This window comes from Symphodus melops (genome assembly GCF_947650265.1).
Source record: "Symphodus melops genome assembly, chromosome: 1".
In the NCBI taxonomy this organism is placed as follows: domain Eukaryota; kingdom Metazoa; phylum Chordata; class Actinopteri; order Labriformes; family Labridae; genus Symphodus; species Symphodus melops.
The window spans coordinates 10,096,437-10,122,219 of NC_136691.1; the positions used below are offsets into that span (position 1 = coordinate 10,096,437).

At 38.5% G+C, this 25,783-nt stretch overlaps 3 protein-coding genes across 3 annotated transcripts in view; 2 read left to right on the top strand and 1 right to left on the bottom strand.

The window, feature by feature from the left end:
- The window catches only part of usta (uronyl 2-sulfotransferase a), a 55,191-nt gene extending 48,855 nt beyond the window's left edge, over positions 1-6,336 (top strand). Inside the window, exons 6-8 of the mRNA XM_079362114.1 lie at positions 3,545-3,642; positions 3,746-3,903; positions 4,552-6,336. Of these exons, the coding sequence (XP_079218240.1) occupies positions 3,545-3,642; positions 3,746-3,903; positions 4,552-4,844 (549 nt within the window). The 3' untranslated portion in view covers positions 4,845-6,336. The remainder of the gene's footprint in view (positions 1-3,544; positions 3,643-3,745; positions 3,904-4,551) is intronic.
- Positions 6,337-9,319: 2,983 nt separating this feature from the next.
- slc22a16 (solute carrier family 22 member 16) lies at positions 9,320-18,744 on the bottom strand. The gene is made up of 8 exons (XM_079371334.1): positions 18,489-18,744; positions 16,651-17,127; positions 16,070-16,187; positions 14,028-14,586; positions 12,617-12,744; positions 10,130-10,239; positions 9,806-9,905; positions 9,320-9,627 (listed from the first exon to the last, which is right to left on the bottom strand). Exons 1-8 carry the CDS (start codon positions 18,530-18,532, stop codon positions 9,433-9,435), a joined length of 1,731 nt encoding a protein of 576 aa, XP_079227460.1. The 5' UTR covers positions 18,533-18,744; the 3' UTR covers positions 9,320-9,432.
- Positions 18,745-18,873: 129 nt separating this feature from the next.
- mettl24 (methyltransferase like 24) overlaps positions 18,874-25,783 on the top strand; it is a 42,258-nt gene continuing 35,348 nt past the window's right edge. Inside the window, exons 1-2 of the mRNA XM_079371348.1 lie at positions 18,874-19,343; positions 25,252-25,731. Coding sequence (XP_079227474.1) covers positions 25,408-25,731 — 324 coding nt within the window. The 5' untranslated portion in view covers positions 18,874-19,343; positions 25,252-25,407. The remainder of the gene's footprint in view (positions 19,344-25,251; positions 25,732-25,783) is intronic.

Below are 25,783 nucleotides of genomic sequence, written 5' to 3' on the forward strand. Positions count from 1 at the left end.
CGCATACTCAAAAAAAACAAAGATATTGACAAAAGCTTTACTGGCATCAGTCATGTCCTCACCTGCCTTAAAAAAGTAAGGTGTCAAAAGATTAATTGCCAGTGATTTATCTACCTACTGGTCACAACTGTAAGGTGTTGTAAGAGAGTATGTTTTTAAAGACACAAGAAGTAGATCATATAGTTTTTGTGTAGTTATCAGTGAAGGGCGGGCAGCTATGCTGTTTTTATATTTTTTGGAAGCATCAACAAATCTAGCTGGAATGGTAGAGAAGAGTAAATGCTTTTAAATATTGTTTTATTAACAATGGCTGATTGTAAGGTGTACTAATGAAATTGTTACAATTCAACTCTGCTGTTGTTATTCTCAGTTGTTGACAAGCAAGCTGTCAACATTGTCAAATGTTAGCTTTTACAGACACCTGTCTCAGACTGCTGAACAAGACCTATTAAAAAGAAAAAAAGAAGAAAAGAAAAAAAAAAAACCGCCAGGACAAAACAATCAAATGCTCATTTCCATCTAGTCCTCCATGTTGCAAAATGTTGATCTAATATTCTTGATTCATCAGTGTAGACTGCTCATTAAAAAAAGAGAACATAAGCAAACAGCAGCGCATTTAGAAGGTCATGCAAAGTCACTAATAACCTAGCATACACAGCAGAGCATTTAGCCCTAAAGAGTTGGAATTTTAAAATTTTAAATTAAAATTAAAATCAGAGCTAAAAGAAAGAGCACAAATGAAAAATACATAGTCACTCTGGATTAAACGTAACTTGCTAGCAAACATAGTCGAGCATTTAGCAGTTTATGAATTGGACATTGGGTGAGCGGGCTTATATTCATTCTCCACATGAATATAAGCCAAATAATGACTCAGAAAACACAGCTAGAAATTAGCTAGTTATCCCAGCATTGTATTTAACAACTACAAAGTCTGACACTTAGTTTAGGATTTAATGAAGAAAAAGAGATTATTTAAAATCTAAAAAAATCTAAATATTCAGCAAATATTCCTCAAAGAAAAAAAACATGATTCAAATTAAGCCTACATTTCTCCGCACTTAGTAAACATATTTAAAGTTGCATGTTTTTTGCTAACACGATCCACTGACTAGCCTCAGGCTGAGAATATTAATGATGTGTTAATAGATTGTTTCCCTCGCCCAAGGCACATCAATCCTATGCTCCCTGGTGGTAACGGAGTAAAATTGTCCCACGGGAAAGGCCTACATCATGAATTATTTCTGATTCAAGTCATGCATACATTCCATTCAGTGGAATAGAGCCAGTTGTAGAGATTAGGACCCATTTTTCGAGGGCTACAGTTTCTGTGACTGTTCGGTTAGCCTAATCCACAGTGAGAATAGGAATAATGAGCCTGAGAGGGCACATAGAAGCTCTCTTCGAAATACTAATGGGTTCTTTAAAGAAAGTGCTTATTGTCTATCAAGTGTGTATTTGTGTGAGTTTGATTGTGTGTACTTGTATATAAATGAGTTATGGCCTGATTCCCAGAGGTCCCCTAAATGTTGAGGCATAAGGGTCCAGTATCAAGTGTCGCAGAAAGCTGAAAGGGGGATTTCCTGGCAGCGCGCCCTGAGTCTCAGTGAATGGCGTCACACGTGTCACTTCCTGTAGGCTTTTCTCTGTTGTCTTTTCTCCCTTGTCTCTGACTTTCACTTGTTTTTTCTCACTTATTCTCTCTTGGTTTGTAGAGATTTTCCAGGGAGCATTTGTGCTTAGGCCTCAATCATGCTTTGTAGTAGGAAAAGCCTTTCTAAAGTCCTTTAGACAGGCTTTGTGTCAGTATCTGTTTACTTGCATGGCAAGTGTGTGTAAGAACTCCAAGCAGCTTTTGTTTTTTGTGTATTTTATGAATGTTATTTACAGTTATTTTGAATTTTATTTTATTTTTTGTATAATAAAACATGGAAAATGTATGGATCATTTCAGATAGGACACTGTAGCCTGTGGGCAAGATTTTTATTTAATATGCTAATACAGGATGTGATAATGATACTCTTGTTTTTTGATGAATAATCTAAATAAATGAAAATAAAATCTTTCTGAAATACTATGAATAAAGACAAGCAGGGTAAACTCCCACTCAAGTCAGGACCGCTCTCCAACAATGGTGCTATACAGAACTGTTTTCGAGAGGCTTTTTGGGGTTTTGTTGTGGTTTCCTTAAAGAACTTCCCAGCGGCGTGCTTCACTGATCATCAATAAGTTCTGTTCCTGGTGCATAGTGGGGCTCAGTCATAAAGTTCAAACAAACCCTGTAGCCACTTGGTGAATCAGAGACACAATTGCGCCACAGTTTTCAGCTTAGAGGAAAAAATAACCGTCCAAGTGCATAATTTATGTCATCCCAGTTTATGTTTAAAGACATCTGTGTGTGTATTCACGAACCTACTGCTGTTGGTTGTTGCATTATAGTTATCCAGATGTATAGTTTCCTGTCTCCTGGAGCGAAAATCACATTAAAAGGATCTTGCTATCATGACATGCAGCTAAAATGCATCAAAGCAACCTGATTCAAGGTTAACAGTATCATATGCAGTAAAGCTGTGTTAAAAGCACACAGTACCAGCCAATATGTCCTAAAATAAACTTAAATATTTTATTGCCTTTACACATCTTTACCTTATCAACGGTGTTGTGGTTTTAACCACTCTTTTCACCAGCTTTCTTCTTAAACACAAAGGCATCTCACATCTCACCCTCACTAGCCTTCTGCATCCTGTGGGAAGGTCTGAGCCTCTGGTTCTCTGTCTTTGTGATGGAGCATGTCGGCCTCAGTGTTGGCTTTGAAAAATAGCTCTGTTTAAATCTGCCATTACCAATTTTATCAGAGTATAAATCCTTAAGGGCAAGGTTACACTCTGAATTTGCTTCTACTTTCGAACTCATTTGGTCTTGTCAGCACCTTTCACTTCATGCATATAGCCTGGTTTTACAGTGTGCTTGCACACATGGAGCAATGCTTCTCAGAGTGTTTTGTTTCTCAGGACTTGTTGCCATCCATAAAGCTTACGTCACCTGACATGGATTTGACTGTAAGTTCCACAGCACAACGTGGCTGGTTATAGCTTTCTTCCAGCATGCATTTCTTTAATCTTTTCTCTATTTTTTCCCCTAACTTTTTTTGATTGCCCCCACATGTTGTCATATCTGTCTGATATGCTACATAATGTTCACCTCTGCACAATCACTGGATAATAAAAAATGTTGGACTCTGATTTCTGCAGCTGGACAAATGATAATTCCACCTTAAATCACAGATATCAAGTGAGCAGCAATCTGATTTCCTATCTATCACCTCAGAGAGCAGATGGGGTGAAGGGGCAGAGCGTATCTAAGTACTCAGGATGTTGTTTGGCAAAGAACATAGCCTTTCATATGTCTATTAGTGTTCACAGCAGTGCTAGTGAGTGGCTCCCTCTAGTGGCAGTGACATGTCAGTAGAATCTGTGTGGGATTCATACCAGTTAATGGAAAACTTGTAATATTAAAAGTTACACCTGTTTTTTTCTGCTTTTAGGATATCAATGTGTGCATTCTAGAGAATTACCCAGAGTGCTCCAACCCCAGAGTTTTCTACATCATCCCTTACTTCTGTGGACAACATCCGCAATGCAGGTATTTCATGAAAAATTCTGTTCACGTTTCAGACATTGGTAACATTTAGCTTTATTTTTTATTGATTTTTTATTGTTACTGTTAATTTTTTCATCTCCATCAGGGAGCCTGGAGTATGGGCTCTGGAGAGGGCCAAACAGAACGTGCTCGAGAACTACCTTCTTGTGGGAATCCTGGAGGAGCTGGAGGATGTTCTCCTCTTGTTGGAGAGGCTCTTACCTCATTACTTTACTGGAGTACTTAACATCTACAAGAGCCCTGGTAAGTGTATGTTTAAAAATGTTCTATGTTGATATCAGCAGAGTTTCAGAACGTGGCTTGGGATGGCATGGGCCTCTTCTGAAATCTGATTGGACATCCCAAGTGTCTTAAACCATGAATGTTTATCTGACCAGTCTGAATCAGGTCGTAAGATCAAACTTATTGGGTTGTTTAGCTACAGGCTTCATACTTGTGTGGCAATTCTATGGAGCATCCTTCATAGATTTATACAGTATGTGAAAACATTTTTTTTGAAAACCATACACAGGAATGTAATATACATTTGGTTAGCATGTTAGTAGTAAAAGTACATTTAACTTGAGAAAGTAATAGTAAGTAAACACATGAAGCATTGTCTGAACTTTGTTTCTACCAGGGACCAACTGAGCTGGCCCTTTAGAAACTATTTTTTCCCCCTTTAAAAATCAAAAGGTTGGTGGCACCAGGGAGCCTATCAGTTTCATGTTTGGAGGCTGTAGTCCTCGAAGTGGCTCGTCTCTTTTGGCCACAAGTCATGCCACACTCATCCTAGTTTCCACTCTATCCACTGTTCTGTCTCCAATAAAGAGCATAAGCCTGAAAAATTATCTTAAAAAGATAAAACAATGTAAATGATTTTATCTAAAACATTGTGTGTCCTTTTTGTAGACTACAGGAAAATGGGAAACATGACAGGAACTGTACGTAAACACACGCCCACTCTGGAGGCCCTGCAGGTGCTGTACCACCGCATGCGCTACGAGTATGAGTTCTACAACTTCATTCGTGACCAGTTTCACCTTATGAAGAAAAAAATTGGCCTCAAGTCGGTCTCCCAACCCACCGCCTACTCTCCTGCTTTCCTTCGCGAGCTGGCGCTGCGAACCCCGGAGCCTCTGGATGAAGACGAGGAGCTGGACACAGACTTGGAGGATGCCAACAGCTGGCTGGTCCATTCCTAAGGGCTTAGTAGTGAAAAAAAATGGACGTAGCCAAAGGAAATTAATTGGCTAGGAGTGGCTGGAGAGAGCTGAAGGCAGCCTGTGGGCAAAGAGGCGAGCGTCTTTCAGCATTCCTAGGAAAAGTCAGCAGTGTGAGGATCATGATGCCTGTGTTAACACAGGGTTGTTTGCTTTACATTTGCAAAATACTCACGGCTCTGAGGACTACAGGGTTGAGTAATTGGAAGGACATAATGTTCTATTCAAAAACAATAACGAGGACAATGGGACATAATGCTTAACTCAATTTCCTTGATCAAGTTTGGATTCAATTTGAGCTTGTTTTGGGTTCCTATAATAAAATAAAATAAACATTGTTGCTGTTATCTCCAGGAGAGATTAGTGCAACATTTGGATTTTGTTGGGAAATACTCTAAGTTGGTTGCTGTAGAAGTGGACTTCTGAGACAATGTCCCAGACAAAGGGTTAATTTTATGAGCGGCTGAGTGGTCTAAAAGCTGGAATGGGAAATGGTACTGTATCCACAAATAAAGACATACCAAAACCCTTTTTTGTATATTAGTTATCTAGGACTGTTGTAAGTGCCAAATCTCGATCGAAGTTCCAGCAACTGTCAGGAACATCTGTCAGTTGTTACAGCTTATATCATTTTGTTTAATTTGTAAGATATTCATAGGTATAAATGAGGGTTAAATGGTAAGCACTCAAATATGAATTCAAAGAATTCCAACAATGTGTGCATGCATGAATGAATCGAGTTTGACCAAACCAACAGTTTAGTATTGATTCATTACTTTGAAAGATGAAAATAGGCTGTTTTTAAGGGTCAAACACTTCAAAAGAAAAGCATTCATGATGCGTCATTTGTTTAACCCAAAGATGAAAAGTTTGCCAAATATCAGTGTTTCTACTGCGATGCATTGCAAATCTGTACGAAAGTACTGCACTTTTCTGTGGTGACTTTTTGTAAAATTCAGCAGCCAAATGGTCACGAAACTGGATACTAATTTGCCTCTAAGTAAAAAAAAGAAGAAAAAAAGGTATTGTCTTACTGTTGAAGAGTTTGTTTCTGTGATGCCAGTCCTAGCTAACATGTTGCTTTTTCTCCAGCAGCTATTCAGTGTGCATTTGTTGTATTACTCATGTAAAACCATCCAGAGAGCAGTAACCATAAGCTACGAGTGCATCATCTTAATATATCACTCTACCTTCCAAATCTCTTTTAATTGTACTGGTTTGTGTTCAGTGTTTTCTTTTTGTTGCCAGTTGTATTTATTATTTTGTATTCATATGCATTCCAGTTAAGATTCTCAGGAAGGAAAACAACTTTTATTAACTTGATCATTTGTATCTTTGGTTTCTGGCGGCTATGAAACTTTTTTGGCATTCGAAGGGTGTCTAGAAAGAGTTTATATCAACAGCTGAAAACTGGCTAACAATAACTAATGCAGTACATCATTTTACCATCTCCAAAATAAATGTCCTCTAACTATGTCAGTTTCCGTCTCTACTCTATTTGCTTTTTGTGTGTAAGTTTTGAACAAAGGAGTTTGTTGCAGTCTCTTTTCCTCATCAGGTATGCTGAACCTTTCCCTCTTTCTCAATCTGCTGCTACAACTATGACAGCCAGCGACTCAAAGAGCCTCCAGACCAGGTCCAGCAACATCACTCTGTTCTCACCATATGCATAGCTCTGTGTTCCCTGGAGCATCCTGTCCATCACTCCACCCATCATGCAGCCTTCTGGCTCTCCAATTGTGGAATTGCCTCCTCTGCTCCAGACAGGACAGCACTGCTAAACCTCTGATGTGAAGAAGGCATATGATTTTAGAGACATTTGTTGTATTCTACTCTGCCCTATCTTCCTTCTCTGTTTGACTTGATCTTATTTCTTTTGTTTTGACACTGGGGAGTCCTGCAGCTGTTTGATAATCATTACTTGTAACTTGTCAACCGAGAACCATTTCAATTGTCATTTCAAGCTATCTCACAAATGGAGAAATTTAGAGTGTTACAGGAGCAAAGCAGGATAGCAACAGGTAGGTAAAAAAGAATGCATCATAGAACTCATAAAGGAAGTAGAAGTTTGCTACCTAATAAAAAAAAAATCCTGCAACAAACGTTTGTTTTAAAAAAAAATAATGATAATAGATTAACACAACTATAGCAGGTAAAACAGTCAAGTTAAATCATTTTCTCTTTTAATGCAACTTCCAGTCATCAAAGATTTTTGAAAACTCCACTTAAGTCTGAATTAACATTTAAAGTGAGGTTTATATTTAGTTGTACTGCTTTTTGTATTTCTTGTAAATTGTCTTATATTTTAATAAAAATGTAATATATGTGTGTGAGTGTGTGTTAGTAGAAAGGTGCACAAGGCATGATTTATATATTTGGTAATTTACTGTGGTTGGGTTGTATGGACATGGTTCTGAACTTTTGTACACATGCCACCTTATTTGAAATGGTATACTTGTATAGTCAAATACTGACATGGAGCACTACCTTCAATAATCCTCACCAAGATATAACTAAAGAACTCTCACGCACACACCCACTCACACACAACCAAACGGGGAACTCCTGACAACTTAGTCTATGCTCCTGACACAATCCTCTTCACAGTGTCTAATAATAACTTCATTACTTTGCGCATTCAGATCAATGTCACGATGGAACTAGAAGTTCATACTGTATGAGCAAACCTGCCTTGTGTTTGGCTAGTATTAGCATTTCCAACCAACACAAGCTAAACACTGCTCTTAAATTTGCAGAGTTCTCCTCTCCAAAGTTGAACACAGAGGGTTTGTTCATATGCTGGGCGAAGAAGAGGGAGCTGGCCAGGGGTGTCGGGACCTCCTCTCCACCAGCGAATAGGAAGCTGTTAATGTTGGTGGGTTGTTGCCAGTCCTGCTATATATTACCTGAATGACAAAAATAGATCCAGGGACAAGTTGAATGAACCCTCCAGTTTGACTTACAGAGTGGGGAGGAGGAAACGTTATAAGGTCCTCATTTATTCACTAATATTTTTCTCTGTTTTTCCACAGAAACACAACGCAGGTTTATTTTCAAAAAAAGAAAGAATTAAAGTGTGCTGAACTCTAAGAAAGAAGCAAAAAACTTACTTTTAGCCAAATTATTTATTGTTCAATGATAAAAGACAAACAACACTAAGAAATAAAAAACGTGTTCATCGTAAAACTGTTCAGAATTGAAAACTGAACCTGAGTATCTTCTGTAATGATGCCAGTTGATTGTGTTTTTTTTTGTTGTCCTTCAAAATAAAGCACCACTGTAGTCTTCAATATGAAACATAAACACACTTGTAATTCCATATAGTAACGCAAAGTAGGTAAATACAGCTCTACTACACTGCTTTGGTAAAATTCCTTCCTTTGGTCCATACTTCTTGGAGCTCACATTTTGGCTCTTGAACGTACCGTACTGTAGTAATTTTTAGAGTATACTGTATTTCCTTCAGCGTCTCCAGCATCTTAATCTGAAAGTAGAAATCTAAGACATCAACTATTGTTCTTAGTAACACATGCACACACACTAACACACTCACACTTACCTTAGATAAAAGCTAAGAAATGGCATTTTAAATTAGATCAAATTGAGGATGTTAAAAACAATGAAGGTAGGTTTGGTTCACAATGAATTCACAGTGATATCCACAATGGATGCCCTGAGATTTAAAAAAAAAAAAGTTTAAAAAAATTAGAAAACAATCACTTTAAAATCAAAAATAAAATAATTCAGATATTTAATACTAAAATAAGGTCAATTATCTCATCATGTAAACAGAAGGATGATTTCATTTCAATACAGCCTGGGTGTTCTGCAGATTTCAAAACAATATTTGGTGAGTTATCAGTTTAAAGGTTTTTACAGAGAACGCAAAGATATTAAGATATTATACCATCACACCTCAAATTTCTGCATGTCAAATAAAACTGGGAGGAGTGATGAGGATGGAGCCTGCAAGCCAAACACAAACTATTCTGCAGCTGCAATAAATATTTAAAACAAATACACACGTGAGTTGTCTGACTGAACTGTCTATTGTAATGATCCAAAATGTTTCTGTTTTATCCAACCCTACTGTTCTTTTACAGCTATGTCACTTGATTAAGTACTTATATTTAAAGATATAACAGTTAAAACTGAAAAAAAAATAAGACTGAAATTCCTCTTAAGTTTATCATCTATTAGTGTATTAACCTTTCCTATTTCCTTAGTCTTGAAGACTCGTACATACACATATGGCACATGATCTTGTCACTTACATCATTTATAAATGCTGTGCATGCACCTTATCTGTCACTGATTGTTTCATTGTTAAAATCTGTTTGTATGCATGAGCAATTCTGCAATGTGTTAAGGCCCCTTAAGTCTCAAACTGTTGGTCATTGTGCAGAATAAAATGTCAACAAACACGTTTCAGCATGTTCTAAAGATCCATATATCAATGTAATGAAAATCAATGATGTTACTATTTTATTGTGGCAAGCATACCTACTCTCTTTCTCTTGGTTTTTTATCCAAAATGCTTCTCCACATGAGTCTCTCAGCCGTGTTCAGCTCAGGCTGCAGTTTCATGGTGATTCATCTCCAGTCCCTGCTCAGCATGTTTATTTCCCTGCACTGAGCTCTTCTTGCTGGGCTCCTGTCCCAAAGCTTCCGCCTCTTCCAAGGTGGTGGTTAGAGGTTTGCCCAGGGTCTCAGGTAAAAACAATGTCAGCACTCCAATAACAAAGGCCAGGATTCCAACAATGAGCTACATGAAGGTTAATATGAAAGGAAAGAACAATTAGTTTATTGTTTTCTCGCCAGGACTCCCTTAATATTATAGCAAATAGGAGCAAGATCAAAAGGTAATGTGAGGCAAAAGGTGAAAACAGCCCTTCAAACATGTTATGGAGAAAACTAGCTGAAAGAAAATGTCTGCAGTATACCTGAGGAAGGTAGATCCAGACGTCCGACAGGTACACACAGAAAGGTGCAACCACACTGCCAACACGGCACATCATACTCCCACTACCCACTGCCAGAGACCTGAACGGAGAATACATACATGAGGATCATCACCAACACAAAGAAGAAGTGATTACTGTACTTCACTTACTTTCTAGTGTAAGAAATGTGTAATACTGTATATCTGCAGCTGAAATTAAACAGGTGTTCGGAAAGTCAAGTTATAGTTAAATGATGTTGTATGGGGTTTGTAGGACTAGTTGTGGTATTTTGTTTCTGTGTCATAAAAGTATGTTTGTCCTCACCTGATGATAGTCGGGTAAAGCTCACAGGTATACAGGTAGATGAGACCAAAAGCAATAGCTATGGCAAACTTTCCTGTCATGCTGAGAGCAATAGCCAGAGCCTCGATGTCCTGTGGGAAATGGGGCAATAGGTGGTGGACAAGAAAGTTAGTTGGTCAGTGTTTAATGGCTGAAACGATGACCTCAGTAATTCTAAACATAATCATGTTCTTGAGGACATACAGTATTTGTCAGCATTGCTGTAAAAGTGATATTGTGGATGAATTATTGATACACAAAAGCTTAAATAATTGACCTTCAGACTTCCTCAAGATCCCCATACTTGTCTCATCTAATAAAAAGTATTTAACAAGTGTTTATCTGTACATTAACATATTTATGTTTTAGGATTTAAAAAACAGCATATCCAAATTCTATAGGCTAAGGATGAATTGAAAAGTTACATAGGTTCTTTAATGGAATGGTTGCTTTTCATATTTGTACGTGCATGCTTTTCATGTTAGTATTTTGTGTGTGAGAGTAAGATTGGAGAATAGGGGAATACATTTATACAAACCTCATAGTCAGCAGCCTGTTAGCTTAGCTTAACAGTTAGGGAGCATTAGCTTCCATACTCTCTGCTGGTTGCTTTGACCTAAAAAAGGTTATTTTTTCACTTCTGTATGGACCTAACAAGCCAGATTTTACATTTTATTCGGTGAGCTTGTGCTCGTTGAAACATTCTGTCACATTCAGATGGTGTCAAGCTAGCTGGTTTCCCCATTTTCTCTTTTATAGTAAGCTATAAGCTAACAGGCTTCCAACTGTTAAGGATATTTCAACAAATTAAATTAATCCTTATTGAACAAAAAAGATGACATCCAAGTAATATTAACCCTCAACACACATAAAATATGTGCAAACTCCAATAAGATACTGGTAAATTGACTGCATAAGCAATGTTACAGTAGAGTGTAACAAGTAGGAAGGAAGAGCTGTGAAGATAAGCTATCCTTCTCATAACACTAAAATTGCCAAGCTAGCAGGACTTGTTAACACTTGCTATAGTAAAAGGTCTCATTGGGTGACATAATAATGTCAGTGCCCCATTGTATGTAAATTCTGTTACTAAGCAACCGCCGTCTAAACAGCTATTCTACTTAATCATTCTTCTTATCACTTCTTCCACAATGAAGCTCTCTCACAGGTATGTGAGGGTAAATCTGTACATGAATATGATGAATGATAGATACAGACACAACTCTCTCCCATTGTTGTCTCTTCTGTCTCCAAGCAGCTATTTTTCAGCTCCACTCGGTTTAGAATGGCTTTCCATGTCAAAGGGCATATTTACTTGGACATTATGAAGCAGCTGTTTTCCAGGACAACCATAAGCAGGGCTAATTGGGTCACGGCCCAGAACATAGAAAGAGGGAACTGTATGTGTTGTATATTAAATAAAGGAACAGGGGTTTTATTACTATGGTCAATGTCATGACAAGAAACTGAAGAGCTAGATGTTTAGACAATTTGTGCCAGTTCAGAAATTGCCCACATGCACATTTACATCCCAGTAAATAAAAGGCACAATTTCATGATAGGTAAATTAACATTGTTCAAACAAAGAGGACTGAGACCAAAAAAAAGCGGAGTTGTGTCTAGACTTTTTTTGACTGGGGTGGCCGAACTGTGACACTTACTTATACTGGGGTGACATGAAGTGTGCACATACATGTTAGTAAAATTCTTTTGTCTCTAGGCCTACTCATCATATCCGCTTCAACTACTGACATGAGTGTAACATACAGATGTTATATTCTTGTGCCTAAGTTCTTTCTTTTTTAAAATCATACACCAGAGATTAATCATACATTTTTGGGGTGGGACAAAATATTGATGTGGCTATATCAGCAGCCTTCAAATTGCTTGTTAAAAATGTACACATTCTAATGTATAACCATGCAGAGTTCTTTACAGATTTCCCTAAAAAATCCCTCACAGCTTTATGAAAAAAGAGCTGAGAGCTGGATAAAAGAAGAAGAGGAAGAAGACAGCAGAATGATGTCAAACAGAAGTGTATCCAGAAGGATGTACTATTGGTCATGTATCAAGTATCCCAGGGCAGTAACCCTAAAATTCCCACCCCTTTAACAAATCAAAGGACTCAAAATGAAGATTGTATCTTCAAAAGCCAATGTAGTACCAACAAATGTGCAACATTGAAAGGATCAAAATGTCTAACAGCCTGTTGCAGCACAGCCACATTAATTCATTTGAACTCTGTCAGAGCAAAGAGCCAATAATAGTGTTGGGAATATTGGGTAGAATCTATGTTAAACATTTTTTAACAGAAGCCTTGTTGCAAACTCTGATTCAGTAATTGAAGAGCTACATATTGAATGAAATGTGTAGGGTTGGTTTCCCCTTCCACAGAAACAGCCATTTTGATGTGTTCAGGCAATCCCACAAAAGTGGGTAGCATGAAGAAAACACACTGTGAGCACTTACAGAAGGAACCACAATGATGAGCATACAGGCGACCCCGGCCAGGAGCAGAGCTGGGACACAAGTATTCTTCCTCCCAATTCGGTCCATGGCAAAACAGCCAACCAGATAAGAGGGAAGCTCTACAGCACCTGGAATCAGCCAATGACAACAGCTCTTGGTCAGAGGTTATCGTAGCCTTTACACAGACACCCAGATCACATTCCGTTTGAGGGGCGTAAACAACTGGCTGAACTGTTGGTCAAACTCAACCTCCAAAAATGTGTGTAATTGTATGTTTCCAAATTCACAAATGAAATAATATTTGTTCCTGTTGGAAACCAGAAAAAAAGTAAATGACATTAAAGCATAAAGAGTAAGAAAGAAAAAGTGCTTGTTTATTATTTTTTTATATACTACCATCATCTGCTTTTAACACAACAACAAATAAGCAATACATCAATTCTTGAGATCTTTGCCAACAGTAGAAATCTAATTTTCTTTATTAGATAAAAACCTCAGGGGAAACTAATCAACTTTCAGACAAAGAGCTGGAACTTTACTTACGGTAATTGCCTTTACTTCATTGTGTGCTTACTTTCATGCTCAGTTACAAGGAACCAAACAGTTAACAAAGGCAAAACAGTGGTTATAAATAAAAAATATTGGACCTCATTCCCCCACCATTTTTAAGAACAAATGTGTTCTTAAATCCTGCTTACGAATTTCTGAGATTCAGCAATGATCTCTTCGTCTCGTAACCAATGCTCAACCAATGGTTTAAAAATGTTACAAAACAAACACTACAAATTTATTCCATCTGCAGTCAGGCTTTTAACAGCATCACCACATGACTCTGTATAATAATGATCAATATCATTAATGCTACACACTAATGTAGTGTTTTTAATCTGGTCTCATCTGTCTTTCCACAAGTGAAAGTGTGCATAGTGTCCATGCATAGTATTATTTATTTATATTGTATTTTTTCTTCCTTTATTTAATCAATGTAAACTTCCTCATTTCTGTTTTTTTTATTCATTTTTTTACTTTTTTACTATTTGCAAGCTGCTGTAACACCTACATTTCCCCCATAAGGGAATCAGTAAAGTTTACCCTTAAACACAGTGTATACTGCATTACAGTTAAGATTCTCCAAAAAAAGTAGGACCATTCTCAGCATGTTAAAAAGGAAAAAACTTAGCTAAGAGGTCTGTTTACAAGGGAAGTGGCTTTTTTATTAGGTTAAACAGGCAACCTGAAAAAATGCCCAGCAGCACTGCTCACACACTAAAACACACACAGAAACACAAACCTATACCTGTTGTAAAGTTTAAATCCAAATTAAAACACAAATATTCATCCAATTGGATTAACTAAAATGTCATTATCACTTGTTTCATGCCTATGTAATGCAAAGTGACGCCCATCTTACCAGCAAGGAAGAGGTTAACATACTGATTTCCTCCGAGGTTGACTGAACCCAAAGAGAAGACGTAGTAGCCCAAGCTTCCAATGAACCAGATGGCCCACACTGTGCATGTCCGGCCAGCCATCCTCCAGGTGCTGAACAGATCCAGGATAGACAGCTTCTTTTCAGACTGTGTCACCTTCTCCTCCGACTCCTCCAGAAGAGGTCTGCCATTCTCTTTTTCTTCCGGCTCCAGCAGCTCCTCCACCTTCACATTGCTTTGGAGGCCGTTCACACGGGCCATCGTGTCCAGCAGGAACTGAGCGTCCTTATAACGTCCCTTTGCCATCAGGTAAAAAGGCGTTTCAGGGAACTTCCAGCAGAAGAAGAGAAAAGGGGAGGTACAGGTGGAGAGGATGATCTGGTAGATCCACCAGACCCGCACCAGGTAGCCGGTGAGAGCCACCACCATAACGCCGACGGCAAAGGCAGCGTGCACATGCATGGAGGTCCATGTTCGCACCTTGATGCCAGTGAACTCTGTGACATAGACGAACACCACCACGAGGTAGCCACTGGAGACCTGAAGGAAGCAGAAATGAAAGGAGAGAAGGAAAAGTTATGAAAGATGATTGAAAGAAGCAAAGAGGCAAGAAAGACAGGAAATTAAAAGGATGGATAAAAACGAAGCAGGAATAGAACAATTTGCAAAAATAAAAAATAAAACCATTCAAAACAGGTTAGAAAAATGTACTTTCTGAAAATACTGTGTGATTCAAGAAAGAAGACTTGTTATATTCTCTCACACATTCATTAACATTTTTTCTTAATTCAACTCAGCCACTCCTTCTCTACCACTTCCACTATATCCTTGCTGTGGTGATCAGCCGATTTTGGTTTGTGTACTCTTTGCATAATGATTCTATTGACTATATAGGGGTGGTTATGCTATCCTGCTGTCGGCCTTCGTACCCTTTTAAATGCATGTTGTCATCATGACAGAGTCTAATCACCAAAGAAATTGCAAATCTATCTTTTCCTAAACTGTATAAGTAATTGTAAACTTTTACTTAAGTCTCCCCTGATTGAAATAAATTGAGTAACTGATGATTGAAACAATCAAACACACTCATCTCAATGTCAGATTAATTCAATCTAGCTATGACAAATCATGACTAGATTGAGTTTTTTCTATAAACAATTATTTTTATTGGTTAAAACATGTAGGTCATTTTGTCTCTTAAAAGTTGCATTCTTGCTTCAAAGCAGAAAACTGACCCTACTATTAAACTACACAGTGATCACTTCTGAGCCTTTGCATGATCATAAAATAGCCCTGGAAAAAAACGTGAGGATGGACGTTAAAGCATGTTTCTATATATCTGTGACATACACATGTTGTTTTCTTTGTCAGAGTGAGTAGAAAAACTGACTCTTTGCTGTGTGAAATGTGTGAGCAGCAAGAGTGTACACTATCTGGAGTCTGATTCTATGTGAAAACAACAGCTGTAGCCATGGAGGATTTAAGGCAGGAGGGGGGATGGTAGAAGACCAGGAGGAGTAAAACAGTGGAGTGACTGTAGTGGCTCTTTAAGAACAACTTCACTGCCATGTGGACTTGAAGCGGTAACGTCCCTCCTTCACCCAGTAAACATGTTTTGAATGCGTAAGCATGCACACAGAAACACAAATGTGAGTACATGTAAAAAGAACGTAACTATTGTTTTAACGTCTTATTTGTATGTAAACCTATAGTTACACAGTTCTAAATATAGAACTAGAACATTTACAACTGGAGCAGACATCTGTTGATGGTTTGCTCACGGGACTGTGAGATGACTAAAAGGAGGCGGCTCCAAAACGTATTAAAGGGAACTTTGGCGATTGAATATGAGAGGAAATTGGACACATAGTGGCAGAGAAAGTGAACTTTCTAGGCTCTCTTACTCTAACCACTCTAACCACTAATTCAAGATTCCTTCAATGCGTCAACTTTGGCTTGCAAAACAAGAACACATTATTATACATATGGAAGCATAAAGAGCATAAATACACTCTGTACTCACCATGGCTAGGAGGAAGCGCAGCACCATAAAGTAATAATAGTTTCCAGAGAACGCCACAGCCACCCCGAGCCCAAACTGACAAAGGCTTGTGAACATTAGAATCCTCACACGCCCAACTCTGGATGGTGATAGACAATGAGAAAAAAGTGCAGTATGTTTATATTTGTTATAAATGTTTTATTTATTCAATTTTGTCATTTCTTCTTCAGAGCTATGTAAGGCCTTTCAGATGCAGCGGTCTAGTATAATGCTGTAATGAAGGAGTCAGAATATATCATAGCTGAGGTATTGCATGTTAAAAATCACTAATTAAATAAAGTTGGAAACAAAAAGGACATTTTAAGGCCACTGCGCTACTGCTTTTAATGTTAACTGTAAGGCTAGCAGCTTAAGTGCTTCTTAAGGTTATGACTACATAAAGGATATCCAGTCTTCTTAAGAACTTGTTAAACATGTAGTCTTGTTTCCATGCACAAGGGTGAACATGTTCCTAATAGGCTGCAACTTTACTTAACGTGCCTTAGGTGTTAGTCTTATTTCTGTCTGCTATTGTACCCACCAACACTCACACCTCTGCTCACCTGTCAGCAATGTCCCCAAACAACAGCGCTCCAATCAGCACCCCGAACATGAAGGTGGGCTGGCACAGTTTGGCCAGCCACCCATTCTCACACACCAGGTCCCAGTCTGTCACGATGCTCTGGTAAACCTCAGTGTGATCGTAAACAAAGTTTCCCTTGCAAGCTTTCACTGTTTTGTTACCATCAAAGTCATACGAGAAGTCTGTTGGGTTGGTTCGTAGGGCGCAGTGACACTGGCTGAGCTCCCACTGCTCTCCCTCAGCTGTCCTCACCACCAGAGGCCCCATCGCCTCCTTGAAGACTGGCAGGAAGTCAGTAAGACTCGATCCTGTCAGGTTACCGTACAGGACGTCTGTGATGTTGCTGGGCGCACCGCACACAAAGTTTGGGGTCTCCACTAAGAAGACGGAGGCCAGGTAGTGGATCCCGCAGGCTACAGCCTGAAAGACTGCTGCAAAGTACAGACATGCCTGAAACCTAGAGGAAGAGAAAATCTATTAGAACATATGTTGACACCAGATTTGAAGAAGTGATGACAAGTGGTGTGACTGCAGAGTGTAATGGAAAAAATATATAGCAGATCTGGTCAAATAATTCTGTTGTGAACTGCCTAACATTTTAAAAGAAATACTGTTCAGGTAAATTAGATGTAAGCATCATGTGACTATCCTGTGGAAGTGTTTGGATGACGCTGCATGCACATCTGACTCTCCGCTGTCGAGGTTGATTGTATTTAAATGACTTATCCTCTCCAACAGAGCTTGTCAATATATTTGTTTCCCCCTGACATGTATAAAGGTTCTGAGGATGAACCCCACAAAGACAATTGGTTCTGAGTCTTTATCCGTATTCTCACTAAACACCACTTGAAATTCATTTTGTAAAATAGTGTTCATGATTAATCAAAGTCTGGCTAGATGATATGATTAGGCTGAGAGAGGTCATCTTTACATTACCTCCCATAACAATTATGAATAAATACTGTATTTAACTAATGTGAATGGCTGTTATGAGAGAAGCTGGAGTCTGATGTTGACATGTATTATCATTATCCTTGTATGTGTTGTACTATACACCTTCATGGTTTTTCCTTCTTTTATTTAACTTTTTATTTTATTTATTTTTTACCACCAAACCAGTGTGGGGAAGCAAGACATTCAGGTGGGCTATACAAAAGGACAAACATCACACATATCATTCTATGTTTCAATAAAGGGAAAATGTTACCTATATTTTTTCTAAAATAGTTACATGAGGTCTTTTCGGACCAGACTGTTCTGGGGACTATTCCTTCAGAACCACACACCATGGGAACTTTCTTTGCGTCTGCATTTGCACAGCCATTGTACCGAATCCGAAACATGAGCTCAAAAAGTTTCCTCTAAAACGAGGTTCTATAGGAGGGGGGGATGCAACAGTTGTAGAACTATGAAGACATTTCTGCGGTCCGAAAAGCATACAGTTGCATCTTAAACTTTTAGTAGGTTACATTACATCAACCATCTCTTCGAACTGAGAAGCAGTTCTAATAACAAGTCAAATCAGTTCTTCTTTCAAAAATCCACACCCAGTACCAGTGAAGTCTGAGCCTTTATTTGGCTAATCATAGCCATGTGGTAGAACAATCTGTCAGACAATAACAATTCAAACCCAAAGTACCGAACTTCTGGCATTGTTTGTTTTCAAAAACGATTTTGTGAGAGGAAATGTAAAAAAAAAAAAAAAACAAACAAAAAAAAAAACCTTAATTAATACTAAAACTTTTTACAGTTTGATGCCACAATAAATAAACCAAATTTAAGACTTGAAACAGAGTACAAATGAATGTGAGAGCCTACCTTTTAAAATGTCCAAGCTCGTCGAATATTCTCTCCACGGTCATTTTACTGACGGTAAGTTTGTGTCTAGAGGGTCCCGGTGCGTCTCTCTGCCAAAGCGGCCAAGGGAACCTGAGCCTCAGTGCCAGATCATGTTCGAGTATGGCTTCCAAGGAGGGGAGTGAGGGTAGGAGGGGCGCCTACACTCACACACACTCGTGTAAAACCATACTGAAACACAAACATCCGGACGAGGGGTCCAATACTGTGGAGATGATGTTTTGAAACATCACAGTGAACTACACAAACAAGAGTTGTTCTTTTTGTTGTTGTTGTTGTTTGTGTTGTTGCTGTCCTGTTAATTAGGCCATTTCATTTCACTTTCTCGATCATCTCTTTGACTTTAGTCATTTGTATTTTCCAGATGTTTATAATGCGTCCCCTAATACGTCAATTATTTATATGTAGCTATCTTCGATTTTTTCTTTATGAAGAACACTTTAAAATGGGACAGAATAGGCCTGACCTTTTAAATTCACATTGGTAATAGCCTTTCTGACAGTTTCTCCATAAGGATAAAACAGATTGTTCTCACAAAGTCTTACATTAAACTCTGCTGCAATTATAGTATATTTTTAAGAATAATGAGGCACTGAAAAGTTCTACTTACCAGATGTACTGACGAAGCTATAAAAGACTATTTGCTGGTGTTGAATAACGTGTTTTATAAGAGTACAATAAAAAATAATTATACAATAACTGTGAAAACTCGCATTAGTTTGACATATTGTGTAATGATGTGTCGTGTTGCTATGCCCTCAGTCGTGTCTGCAGGTCTTCTCTAAGGCTGCAGAGGGTGATGCTGTGGACTCAAAGGTAAAAAGAGTTTGTAAAAACAATGTTTTTGAAAAAACAATGGCTTGATAAAAAGCTGCATAGTGTCAAAATGGCAAACTAGAGACTCCTATATAAAGGTCAATAAACCAATCAGAGACGATGGTTATGTCCATAGTTTATTTGTTCATCCAGTCTATGGAATAAGAATAGCTGTTCATTCTGTTGTTGACTTGCCTTGCACAACATCAACAGCCTAACACTAGGTCTCTGACATCATGGAGTCATATTTCTTCCGAGGTGTTACCCGGTAAGAATTAACCTTTTGATAAGCCAATTAGGCCAACAGCTGCCATAAATATGTCTGGTGTTTACAACACGAGCATAGTGGTAATGAGCAGCTGAGTTTAGAATCATCACAAGGTCACAGTTAAACTCGAAATGAGCAACATGCTGCATCCCTATTGTTTTTTACTCACTGTCAACCAGAGTGGCAACTGCACAGTGAGGACATGACCACACTTCCTCTCCATGATGGGTTCTTACCATTAGGTCTGAGGCATAGACAATTGAAATATTGATACTAATAATAATACTACTACTACTACTAATAATAATAATAATAATAATAATACTCTCAGTCAGTGAGTAATTATAACTCTTCATTCATGCTGTTTTCCTGATGAGGCCATTTTTCTTTGATATGTGTCAAGAACTGGTTCAAAGTAAGTGACAAAGAAGGGGTACCACACATGAAACATGGTATAAAGAAATTTGATTTATTGCAAAACAAAGTTTAAACCCTGTAATGAAGGCTTGTCATGAAAATCTGTCATGAAGGCAATGTATGGATGAGTGAATTAAAAAAGTATTAGTATTAGCAAAACCAAACCCACACGTGGAGGCCTGGGAGGAAGAGAGAGATGTTAGATGTCTGATGTCCTCCCCGATTCCAGGCAGCTGTGGCTCAGTTGATAGAGTTTTCGTCTCTCAACCGGAAGGTGGAGGGTTGATCCCCAACTCCTGCAGCAACATGTCCAATGTGTCCTTGTCCAAGACACTTAATCCCAAAATGCTCCCGCTGCTTTATCTGCGTATGAACGCCTGCCCAAACGTCATAGTATACTTACTCTAGATAGCCTAAATGCTGTTATAAAGTTGTACGGACTATTCCAGGCTGTATATGTGTAAGTAGAAACGTATCATTTCAACACTTCCGGACAGATTACCATCTGAAAAGACAAACCATTCCATGTTTCAAGTTCAAATGGCATATTAACCACAGAAACATATTGAATTCAGATGAGAAAATAAAAATATGTTCAGATTCTCATAATTGTATTGAAGTCAAGACCACAACATTTTTAAGTCTGGTATACCATTTTACTTTCGTCCATATCCCAAAAATCACAGGCTAAGTGTAAATAAGTTTCTCAAATCCCAAGTCAACCTCACTCTCTCTGTTTCTGCTGCCTTTGATTAATTATTGATATGTGCAGTGGTGGCTGTATTGACTTACTGTACCTTGCTTTGGCTGGATTCAGCAAGGCTAGAAACCATGAAAGTGTTTGCTTTAGCCATCGCACTAAAATGTCATCAACCCCTCTCTGTCCAATAGGAAACCGCCCAATGAGATATGACCAAAGAAGGTCATTTAACAGAGAAACAATGAACAAAAAGGAAACAAGCTTGACATTTACTTTTAATGTGTGAGATGTAAAATTAAAAAATACATATATATATACATTATTGACACAAAATAGAGACTCATTCTGCATAGACAGCATACTTTTAAAATAGTAGCGTGAAGGCCACGGACAGGTATCCAAAAATTGGAGCTTAATCAAATGTTTGCTGTTGACCCAACCTCTCACTGACTCTGATCTCTGGTCCCATAGAATTGCAACCTGGGTATTCACACACAGTGTGAATAATCCCAGAGAGCTCCTAATTCAATTTTAAAAAATTCTAACGAGGACTCGTAGTTTAGGAGTGATATCGAAACATTCTCAGAGTGAGAATACCTTAGAGAGGAGACACTGTTGCAGTAGGAAAGTATGACACATTTATTCAAAAGTTGTGATTGGTTGATCAAAAAAAGATAACGGGCATAGGACAAAGAAATCTCTCAGCCTAATCATATCATCTAGCCAGACTTTGATTAATCATGAACACTATTTTACAAAATTAATTTCAAGCTATGTACTAAATCTCTAATCTTAAATCAGTGATCAGATGCACCCGTGGCGTAATCCACATTAAGCGGGACTCACCATACATGCCTCACGTTCCCCTGAAGAAAGATTAACATGGACTGAATCATCTGAATACATGTTTGTTGTCTGTTCAGGCCTGATATAATTCATTATTTTTCAATCAAGACTCCTGTCTGTACTAAACTTCAGTTCTCTGAGCGAGTACTTCCAGTAATTTCCTTTTTATTGATATAAGTAGGCAGGAGTAGAAATGTGATTGTTTGTGAGAACACCTTTTTCTGCTCCTTTTCACAGTTTTAACTTTTTCTTTAGAAACTCTAAAACTTCGGAGACAGTCTGTCACTTTGGAGCTCTTTTTAGGTCTACGATGCTTTGTGAATAACTTTCATCCTTACAGGAATCTATTCTCAACCTCAAAGTGAAAGAATAAACATCATTATTCAAATTATTTTCTTAGAATTACATGACTAGGAGGAATTATTTGTACTTAGTAGGCTCTGTGAATATAGCCCATAGTGTCCAACCTCTTTTTACTTTCGAAAGAATTAGAAGTAACGCTAATGATAATTAGCATCATGTGTCACTGAGGATAAGAGTTGTCCTGTCCTTCTGTTATATTGTTGGTTAAACCTACAAAGCTAAACCGGCTGATACTCTTCAGCCTGAACTTATTCAGTAAGTTAGAGACTCTTTTTTTCTGAACGTTTTAAAAAGTGTTTCTAAATGCTTCTTTCGAAGTTTGTGATCAGTTGACTATGGGGTGTATAGGTTGGCATTACTCTGACTGCAATGGGGCCAGTGTGCAATCAACTTTAAAAAAGAATATATGATATATTACATTCACCTGCCGCTGTCACAAATGGCTGCTTCCCACTGAGCCTGACATAAATAAGTGTGTACAGGACTCAAGCAATCAGGCCTTTATTTCCCTGAGCAAACAGATCTATTTCAGGCCAGTTAAATCTAGTTCTACTGATGGTTGTGAAACCTGACTACTCCAAATCACTATCAGAAGACTTGCTGTTTGTTTACAAGATAGCGTCCAGTTAATCCCACCTGCAGGTAACTTGAAGCCTTTATCTTAGATTCCTTGAGCTTGAAGGTACATTTAATGTGAAAAGCTCACCTTAGAGCCCTTTTTCAGCCTTTAATCACACATGGGAACACTGTGTGAGCTGAGTTTACACTTCACATAGTTTTCATTTTCATTCTATCAACAGCTGCTGTTTTTAATCTGCTGGGAACAAATACTTCTCAAAGGCAGCATCTTTTATTGGGCTGCTGATGCTGCTATTTGTGACATTGTTCAGTGCAGTGTGTGTTGTGTCATTTCAGGCTGATAACAGCCAGGTTATCATGTTTAAGATTTTCTGCCATTATGATAAATATTTTCTCCAATGTTGACAGAAGCTTACCTTCTTGCAGTGCCTTCAATGTTTCTGTGGTTTACTTCCTGAGCAAACAGTGGGCCTTTGCCTGACCTATGTTGGCTGACTTTTGTATTCTCCCAAAAAAGGACGAGCCTATAGGATCAAGTTTGCATGACCTGCGCAGTGGGAAATAGGAAAGGAGAAAAACAGAGAGAAAGGGAAAGAGAGGCAAAGAGAGAACAGACACACTTGCATTCCATGTGGCAGTGGATTTCAGCCAAATCATTGCAATATGTGAAATTCCGTTTAAGAAAATCTGGGTTCAATCTGAAAAAAGCCACAACAGAAACAGGGTTTCTTTTAATGGAACATGTGTTCGACAGACTTTTTTCTCAGCTTTGGTGAGCCTTGTCATTCTTGTCATTTAAAAGATAGATGTACTTACCTTTCAGCACACACTGTACTTTACAGTCAAAGGTGTGTAAAAAAAAAAAAAAACACACAAAGAGTTGTGTATGCAAACAAAAGGTGTCCTTGCTTTGCCTAATTTGACCTACATCGCTTGAAGATTTTTAATTGCTCCATACCCCAATCTATATGGAAGTGTGAAGTGTTCATGACTTACCACTGGAGGGCAGAAGAGATGCGTCTTTGTAATTGTGTCATCAACCTGTTTCATTCTCACTTTGGATATACTGGTCCATGCTTAGACTATATTTCAGGATAATTTTAAATGGTCAGAACTTAATTAAATCCCAATGAAATACATTTCATTTAATAGATTTTCCAGAACAAGGAAAACTCCACAATTGTAGTCTGATTTTTTGGTTATATAGATGAACACATAGTTCACTGTGAATAAAATTGATGGATTTAGAAAGTACCTAACCCGGCTATCAGCACCAGTCCGAGTTATTTAACGTCATTGCTGTTGTCATTTACCAATCATGCCTAACAAGTTCCTTTCAAGCTTATAGTGATATGTATGTCATGATACCTTTATGATATTCTTCCTCCTGTCATATGGTCTCTACATCTTTTTCCATGTTTCTATTTTGAAAAGTAGGTTTTTTATCCTAAGACACCAAAGTATGCTGCAATTCAGCTTCAAATTCTGATGCTGATCTAATTTCGATGATATAGAGGGCAGATAGGTATTTTATATACTCATAAGGGGGCAGTAGAGAGCTCATTTAAAGCTTATATTCACCAACACAAAAGTCCGCCAGTGATACTAACCAACAGAGATGACACAGCCTTATCATTATCACTTATTTCCTCTATAAGATTAAGCTGTGTCGGGGTGATCTGTGAAGCTCACTCCCTCTCAAAGTAAAACTGTGAAAACTGCTTTTCTCCTTCCAAATACAATCCGCTCTGGCAGGCCCTATAAATTATGTGAGCTGTCTTCATTTAAAATATCAATAACACATTTATTAAACGGACACACAAGAAGGGGCTCTGATTTTCAGTTGGATCAAACAGCAGATTTAGCAGTCTCTGGAGGGAAATCAATGACAAAGATAATGAAGTAATTTGAGAGTACAATGAGGCAAGTGTTGGCTTACAAATTAAACATTTGAGAATGATTGCCGTGGAAAATAAAACTCAGAAGAAAGTTTAGCTTCCAGAGAAACGTATCAGTCGCAGAAACAACAGAATCTGTGCAGGGATGCAAACAGAAGAAGATTAAGAAAAACATAATGCTTTATGAAATGCGATGATGATGAAATGTTTGTGTGGCCAAAACAGCTTTGCAAAACCTTGAACACAAATGCACATCGAGTTTAAGACTTAAACTGCATATTTCGTACATTTTGCTAGAATAAAAAAAATATGAGCAATATTATCTGTACTGCTAATCCAGGATAAGCTCTGCCATGGTGGGAGAGGCAGCCTGTATGCAGATGCTGAGAAGGACCTGCATGGACCCGTGGTGCTGGCCCTGCCCATGTCTAGAGTTACAAAGTAACCTGAGAGTCTGCAAGGCGGGACGGGCAACCCCAGGGAGGGGGCAGAGCTACAGAGGGGTGTGTGTGTGTGTGTGTGTGTGTGTGTGTGTGTGTGCGGTTGAGTGTGATCCTCATAGAAAGAAAAGAAAGCAAATTAAAGGGGCGTGTGTGTTTGGGGAACAGGGGGAACATGAGCGTGTGAGGAGGGAGTTCCCAAAAGTTTTCAAAGAGTGCAGCACACATTGTACTTCTGGTTCTGTGAGCAGAGTCTCATGACCCAGACATACATACACACACACACACACACACACTAGCAAAGCACATAATCATTCGCTCATGATGCAGTCACACGTGTGCTGGATATTATGAGCAAAGGTGTTCCTGACATGCTCCTTGGTTCTTTAACTTACAGCACTATGTGCAGTGGTTTACTTTGAACCTGAAGGGAACGAGCGGCTGGATGAGAAGAGAATACAAGACAAGAGAAGAGGAAGAGAAGAGAAATATCTGGGACAAGAAGAAGAATGGGATAGCAAAAGCAAAAAGAAACTAAAAATAGTGGTTGGACATGGGCAGAGAGCGACTCACCTGGGTTTTGCTGCTGCGTTTAGGTGTCCTGCTCACGGCTGTGTGTGTGTGCGTTCATGTTTACTTGGAGACAGACTGGCATGGAGCACCTGCACCCCTTGCCCTGGAACATCCCATCCTGTCTAGCCAGAACTGGGGCCAGCAAAGCAGAACCAAACAGGTCCCTGCAGAGGCACAAAAAAAGGACAGAAGCATCAAAAGGAGAATCTCATACGTCCGAACACTCAAGAAGGACAGGAAGAGAGATGAGGAGAAAGAAGACCCCTCACCCCAGTGCTGCCAACCTCCACGCCAGCACAGAAAGGTAGGTTTAAAAAGAGCTTAATTGCTGCATTTATGATTCTTGTAAGGGTATC